At 39.5% G+C, this 7,886-nt stretch overlaps 1 protein-coding gene across 1 annotated transcript; it reads right to left on the reverse strand.

The window, feature by feature from the left end:
• Positions 1–210: 210 nt before the first annotated feature.
• Positions 211–7,333, reverse strand: LOC121992984 (transmembrane protein 87A-like). The gene is made up of 5 exons (XM_042547645.1): positions 7,046–7,333; positions 2,071–3,007; positions 1,825–1,920; positions 755–891; positions 211–681 (listed from the first exon to the last, which is right to left on the reverse strand). The coding sequence occupies exons 1-5, from the start codon at positions 7,249–7,251 to the stop codon at positions 519–521; spliced, it is 1,539 nt and encodes a 512-aa protein (XP_042403579.1). The 5' UTR covers positions 7,252–7,333; the 3' UTR covers positions 211–518.
• Between the last annotated feature and the right edge of the window lie 553 nt (positions 7,334–7,886).

A 7,886-nucleotide genomic window follows, 5' to 3' on the forward strand; every position in this document is an offset into this window, starting at 1 on the left:
AAGATAAATATCTTTCTTATGTATTAGTCATTATTTTAAAAGTTAGTAGTCGTGCCTGATTTACCTTCTTCATATTGGTCCTGAAATGAATTGACGGAAACACTGAAGACGAACATTACCATCATAAGTACACATTTTAAAAAGCCACGAGCGTTGCACTAGTTGTCAAATTCTATCAGAGAGACAATTTTTATTAAAAAAAAATACACATTAAAAAAAGAAAATAAATTACAAAGCAAAGAATAAAAATTCGATACAAAGATATAACTGACAAATAGAAAGTATTTTGTAGAGCTAAGTGAAAATTTTGAATTGACACAACGCAAATTTAAGGTGGACGTCCAACTTAAACAAGCATTCATAAACTTAGCCATGATAGTCCTGCTCTACCTTCCCCACTCACAAAAATTCCCACCCTATTCCAACTATTCTTAGAAGCATTAAGCTTCTACGAGAGAGATAATTCTGGGCTCCGTGGACAATCTACCAACGTGGATGTACAAATTTGGAGAAGGAAACTACTCTTGCTTGTCCTCTGCAGCATCTTCGTCGTCGTCATCGTGATCCCTATTCCTTTCCTTCCCATCGATCCTCACCAATCCAATGTTGCCATCGGAAGTACCTTTTGTAAGCGACTGTGCTTCTTCATCGTCCTCGCCAACTTCACCAGAATAAGCATACCTGTATAAGAAGTTAGAAGAGTAGAACTTGCTACACAGCTTGTACTGAAGAAATAGCAGCAGTCCAGTCCTACCTTTGAGAGCTTTGAGATGGTGCCCATAAATAGCACATAACAGAGAGTAGCAAGAAAGATAGAACGTCCCAGAAAGCAGTGATGATCCATGCACTCTGCCACCTTTCACTGAATGGGTCTGTTGCTTTGAAGTAAACCTGTAGGAGAGCTTGATTTAGCACAAGTTGATACAAGTTTCTACTCAACGTCTCTCAGCCTAATGATATGGCTGCCATTGATGTCAAGCTATGTGTTCAATTATTGAGCATATGATCAACATCAAAATTCAATTATTGAGAGCTTGTAAAACAATACTTCATGCTGAGAAGAGATTAAGTAAAAAAAAAATATGCACTAGTCTTCAGAAGAAACATAATGAGAAAATAAGATGGAAAGAGGAAGATCTTCAAAGGAAAAAAACTTTTCTTTTTACTTAATGTTTATCAACCGTTTATCTTTTTCTCTGCTTTCAGGCTCAAACATGAGAAATATACCAGCATGAAGCATTGAACCTGATATTGGGAGAAACCTTATGCGTATCATGCACCATATTTGGCATTGGTAATTTGCATAGAAGCACAATAACTCAGTATACGAGCTCTTGCAAAGGGAATTGCTTCCCGTACCTTTCTTCGAGCTCAGTTTGATAGACAAAATTATACAAGCACATCAGCACGAATCAGTATTCTCCAGATTCAATATTCAGTGCAATTTCTGTTATAGTATCAAATGAAAATACCAAGTGTATTTTAGGGACTCTCAGAATATGGCTGGGATTCATTAGGGTGGTTTTTATAGAATTCTGGATTCTGCAACTGTAAGTTTTTTCTCCTGGTATGAATGAGCAATATGAAAGAGTCTAAAAGTGTTAGATCTGTAGAGCATTGCCCTTGTTTGTTTTCATTTTATAGTCTCTATCGTGTCCATCTACTAGCTGTCTGTGATATCATTTGTTATAGGCAAAAAACAGGGTTGGATTTACACTCTTCTCCAGTGTTTAATCCACTCAAGAGAAACTGATTTGCAAAGTAATTAGTGATAATTTTGGGTCTATCATTATCTACAAAAGTTAACATCGAGTAGTTAGTTACCTCATACCCAATCCATGCAACTGAAGCAATCACAACAACAGCCAATGCATTTGTAAACTTCCTGTATATGTCCAGTTTCACAGTACTCTTCCGAGCCTGCACAGATACCAAGTGAAACAGATTTAGCAACTAAACAGCAGTACCCACATACTTGAAGTGATGAACAAGAACTAGAGAAACAAAAACATATCTAATATAGTGGAGTTCAGTTACGGCATCACTACAAATCGATTTTCCTTGATGTACCTGTAGCTTTTCTAAGGTTCGTGAAAGCGAAGTAAAGATCCAAAGAATCAAGAAAGCATCCAAAAATGCATCCGGAAGGACAAGAAATAGTCTTGCTTTCCCTGAGATGTCATTTATTGTCCCAACATTTTCTGAGATACTGAGTAATTCTGATGCCACAAAGTATGTTACTCCGAGAAGAAGCACCTTTGTGGTTAGACCTCCTAGCGTAGGTCGTACGACACCATATCCCATAGAAACCGTAAGAATAAGAAGACGTGAGACACTTTTTCTGACAGCTCTGACAGTGACAACCCAAGTTGTTATTCCTACAGGCCTTATGCCAGTCTCATTAAAACTTAAGTACTCAAAGTACCAAAGAGTCATTTCAAACAACCCCAGAGCAATAACTAATGAAATACAATTCTGGAGAGGTAAAATATCCTTCCAGAACCGAACATATTGAGAAAACCAAATGAAACTGAGAGCCAAATACGCCAGAGAAATGAACAAGTAAAAATCCATCAATGGTGCCATCCTTCCAGGCAAGTAACCATCAGGATTTTTCCAGATTGTCTTCCCACTCATTGTGAGTCCTTTTAGCTTAGGATCACAAGAGATGAAGAACAAGTTATACATTCCAGTCTTTGTTATGTTAACCAGATCAGGAGACATCTTTGCGGATAAAAGATCTGCATTGAAGTGTGTACTAAGTATAACTGGCCAGTTTGGATCCACTAAAGATGGTCTTCTGATGACCTCTCCTTCCTTACACCCCTCAAGATTAGCAAGATCAGGAGTGCAACATATGGCCCTCTGCCCACCATATGCAGATCCACCAATATTGTCACGGTCAGCTGCCTCAAATATAATTGCCTGGATTAATCCTGTACTGTGCTCTGTGTTTGGATGCTGCTTAGCTGACTCCTTACTCCTCCAGAATGTGATGCTGCTGAACCTGCAACAATAAATCAATTAATGGATGTACATCTAGCAGTCCAACGAGAAACATAATCAATCAAAAGTGTTGAGCCTTAGAAATATCTACTTAAACAGAAGAAGAAAAAATAGTGTACTAGTTTCTTGAGCAAACATCAGTTCAATTAGCACAAACATAGGATTCAAAGTTAAAGGAAGCATAACCACATGAAGCTTTAGTTGCACAATTAGAGTTACCATGGTCAAAAAATGAATTTTCACCTCCAGAATCACTGTCAGTAATTGAATGATTATCACAACCTATTCTTATTCTATCATCTTTGTGATCTCCTTGCAAGTCTATGAGTTACACTGAGTACCAAGTCACCAGCTTATCTCTTAATTGTAACTTCATTGACAGAAACCGTTACATATCTTCCTGTCATCTGACATTTTTGGAGTTCGCGGGTACTAAAGCTTAATCTGATCATTCTTACAAACGGTAAATGTTCATAGACATCCACATCTGTATCATCATCTAAAATAATCTAGTATGAGTTAGATCCAATTACTATGGTGATGGTACTAGAAGTCTTGATGGTTTCAGTTACTAAGTAAACAGTCCACTTATCAGGAGCACAAGAACCAGATTGATGTTGTAAAGAGGCAAATCCTACTATCAAAGCATAACGGGAAATCTTTATAACACAACATACAAGCACATTTCAGACCTATCCTTTCTGGCAAGCAGATTCATAATGTTTATGTTAAACTGGATTTTTTTTTCCTGGCTAACTTGGGCCATATTCTAAATGCTTACATTTTTTTTTGTTGTTTTTGTTTTTTCTATCCTACAACAAACTTAAGAAAGTAATTATTCATAAATCCAAATACCCTTCAAATTTCAGAATAAAGAAGTGACAATGGCATTACATTTCTTTTTTGCCCAAGTTGCATCCTAACCTATTGGTATGAGGTAGGGTCGGAACAAGATATCTCCTTGGCTGTCATGGACCCAAGACTCACTCTAGCCCTCGATTTGGTTGTACATAAAACATGTCCACTATGACCGACAAGTAGGTTTCTAATCATGAGCTTCTCAGCTGATGAGAGGAGTGTTGGTGCAATTGTCCTGACCAGTTTGACTCAAGTTTGAGTTTTGATGCTTGACAATATATGAAAATTACAGGTGCAATTGTCCATTTGGAAGATTGTGGGTGCAATTCTCCATTGGTCAAAGGTTGACCAATTTGATATGAGAGAGTAGTCAAGTAGGTCAAGGTTGACTGAATACTTAACTGGGAAAGTCCTAACTAAACGTTGGGCAAGGGCAAGACCAACGGGATGGTTGACAGAAGAAGAAAAACCAACTGAGTCAATGTTGACCGGACACTTGGTGAGGACTAACCAACTGGGTTAATGTTGATCGGACACTTGGTGTGGAAAGTCTTGATGAGTGAAATCAGGCAGTTAGAAAGTCCTGGTGAGTGAAGCAGATGAAAAGTCCTGGTGAGTAAAACAAGACAATTGGAAACTCCTAGTGAGTGAAGCTAGGCAGTAAGAAAACCATGGTGAGTGAAGTCAGGTGGAAAAATCCTAGTGAGTGAAGCTAGGTAGAGAAAAGTCTAATGAGTGAAGCCAAACATTGGAAAATCCAGGTGGGTCAAAGGTTGACCGGACATCTGGTGAGTGAAGGCATGGAAAGTTCTGGTGAGTGAAGCCAGGTAATTGAGAAGTCCTAGTGAGTGAAGCTAGACAGTTAGAAAACTCTAATGAGTGAAGCCAGGTGGAAAAATCCTAATGACTGAAGCTTGGTGGAGAAAAGTTTTTATTGAAGACATGGAAAATCCAAATGGGTCAAAATTAACCAGACACCTGGTGTTTGGAAGTCCAAGTGGGTCATAGAGGACCGGATATTTGGCACGAGGAAAAAAGTCCAAGCGGGTCAAAGGATTGACAGGACACTTGGTGGAGAAGTGTCAACAAGTTAAGGGTGATCGAATGCTAGACAATGAGGAGTTTCAACAGTTCACGATTGACCGGATGTTGGGCAAGGAACCCTAGGACTCGGGTTTAGGAGCTAGGGTTGCCAAATCACTTAAGGTAAGCGATTTAGCGTGTGGTAATCAATTAAGGGATAATCTTAATTGATTAAGAGTTGTTCTTCGCGAAAGCACGGAATGTTGCTAAATCGATCTAGCGAATCGATTTAGCATGGCTTAAGCGATTAGAGTAATCGCTTAAGGCCTTTTCTTTCGAAACAGAAGTCATGGTAAGCAATTAAGTAGGAAAGCTTATTTGCTTATGACGTTTCTCAGGATCAAGTAGAAAGGAGCAGAATCGATCAGGTTAATCGATTCCGCCCCTCTTTAGCAATTGGGTAATCGCTTAAGGTTGGAAATATAGCCATTCTGCAGATTCTGAGCAGGTTGCTGACATGATAATTGCTTAAGGAGAAACTTAAGCGATTAAGGCACCTGATTTAACCCTAGAAAAGGATTTTTCGTGATCGTTCTCTGAGAGTTCCACAATGCCAGTTCTTGAGATTTGGGGGAGACAAGCACTGCTGCATTTCCCACCTTTAAGAGGCAGATTCGAGCAACAAAAAAAAGAGCAAGCTAAGATTTCATTCGTGTAATCTTATGTAAGATTTCATTGTATTTGTTCTTGCTCTTCTTAGTGTATTTTGTGTTGTGAGCTTGTACAAGGCTTCTCCGCCTCCGGATTGTTTCCAAGAAGGATTGTTTTTCATATTGTAGATGTGTGTACCGTGGATATTAGTCATCTCAATGAGGTGAATACCAAGCAAATCCTTGTGTTACCATTGGAGGGTTCTTCCCTTTGAGGATTCCATTGCAAATCATCTTCATCTCCCAACAAGGAGTAAGCTCAGAGAGTCCCTAACTCTGAACTCCTCTTAATGGTTTGCAACCAACCTCCCACAAGGGCCCTAACGACCATGAAATCCTTCTAAAGGCGGATCGAGGAAGCCGCCCTCTTTGACTGGCACAAAGAAGACAATAAAATTGTCAGTGGGATCACTAGGTTGCTACTGCAAGGGGATCACCGGCGGGTAAGTTTTGAGAGACTATAACTCTTGACTTAGGTTGAATGAGGCTCATAATATATCAAATCAAAACTTGTTCAAAGACCTATAGTTGTTACCAAGTATATTCCATAATGGTCTGATCTTAGGCCCAAAAAAATAACGTTTAAAGCCTTTTCGGAGGTTCCAAAGAATTTTAGTCCTTTTTATTAAGGTTATTTTCGGTTTTTACATCATTATGATTTTGAGACTATTTAAACATTTGTTTAGTTGATATTAGGGCATTATCTTTATTTGAGTTAATATTATTCAATTAAATCTTTATTTGAGTTAATATTATTCAATTAAACCAAGAGAAGAATTCTCTACGTTTGGTGATTTCCTATGTGTTCCTTGAAAAGTCTTTGTTAGAATTAGCCTATAAAATAATCGTTATTTTGTCCGTGCGTCAGTTGCCCATTTAATGCACCTGTTTTGACCGAACCAAGAAACTCACGCTTCATCATCCACATTTAAGCCAGTGTCGTAGGCACAACTCTAATGGTGGAGCTGCCTAGGATCAAAACTTCGCATTGATAGAGGATAATCTATTGAGAATTATTCACAACAATGAACCACTGTAAGAAGTATAATGCCCTTGCTGTGATGAATCACTAAGATCTGCGCCTCACTACTAACTGAACATGGCAGCACCATAAGTAAAATCTAGTCAAGCTCAAATTTTGCAACCTAGCTACCCTTTTCGATCCCAAAATCAAGGATGCCTACCATCCGAAGAAATCGCATAAGATCCACCGTTGTTTCCAATTCTACGCTATTAATTCATAATTGTGTACAAATGGCCTCTTTTAGCAGTATTCGAGATTAATGCAAATGTAATATCAACAAAAGATCGAAATACAGGGAGGAGTTAAACAAATTAGATTTAGATCCAATCAGAAATTCCAGGGAAAACACGTAAAAGATCTAACTTGTGGATGTGGACGAATCCCTTCATGCAATTCAACACCGAGAAAAAGGAAAAGGTCTTACCTGATGTAAGCCCGACCGTCACCGATCCCGTAGGGACCCCGAGCATCGATGTGGGAGGCGGCAATGCCCTCACTGCCGCCGGAAAGCAGGACCGCGTTGCCCACCTCCTTGAATGGTTCCAACTCGTAACTGTGGATGGACCCCGACGTTCTCGGAACCGCCGCCGCTGCAAAGAGGATCACGGCGATGGCAGCGGCGAGATCCATGGAGAGAGAGAGAGCGCGCACCCGGGAAAGCGGAGGAAGAAATCGCAACTAACCCAGATAGAACGCGAAACGCGAAGATAGGTGAGATGCAATGCACAACGGGCCCCATTTGAAAAACCCACTGGAAAGCAGGGTGCTCCATGGGTACAAAATGAATAGGTGCCATTATAAATCATACGAATATTACTCACACCCACCGCTGCCGACAACTTCCGTCCCCCAACGTCACGTGGCTTGCCCTACGCTACACGATCGCCGTAGCACGAATCTCGAAGGGCGTACTCAATGGTTTGCAGCAAAAGACAAGAATGGGGAAGCGACATCGACATTTAATCACAGCGATTACATCAGTTAGATCTTCGGTTATTTTCATGAGAAAGAGAAAGCCCAACAAACGGTTGTTCCTACAACACCACACTCGAACCCATAGAGAAAACACTCCTTATGCCTCTTGAAGTTCATCCATAAGAGCATCTATAATAATAGATATTTCTCTCAAATATTTATGGATCCCACTTTCATATCATCTTTTAAATATCTCACTATTCAAATATCTCAACTTCCATAATGAAATATCCCACCAATCAAATATTTATAGGTCTCACTCATCAAATATTCACTCTCAAATATCCTCA

This window comes from Zingiber officinale, chromosome 6B, assembly GCF_018446385.1.
Source record: "Zingiber officinale cultivar Zhangliang chromosome 6B, Zo_v1.1, whole genome shotgun sequence".
In the NCBI taxonomy this organism is placed as follows: Eukaryota; Viridiplantae; Streptophyta; class Magnoliopsida; order Zingiberales; family Zingiberaceae; genus Zingiber; species Zingiber officinale.

Bases quoted from the DNA above. Each gene is read 5' to 3' on its own strand.
- LOC121992984 (XM_042547645.1), bottom strand. From the start codon at position 7,251: ATGGATCTCGCCGCTGCCATCGCCGTGATCCTCTTTGCAGCGGCGGCG. The intron at 3,008-7,045 runs GTAAGACCTTTT...TTATTGTTGCAG, and splicing joins GACGGTCGGGCTTACATCAG to GTTCAGCAGCATCACATTCT. The intron at 1,921-2,070 runs GTACATCAAGGA...GTATCTGTGCAG, and splicing joins GAACCTTAGAAAAGCTACAG to GCTCGGAAGAGTACTGTGAA.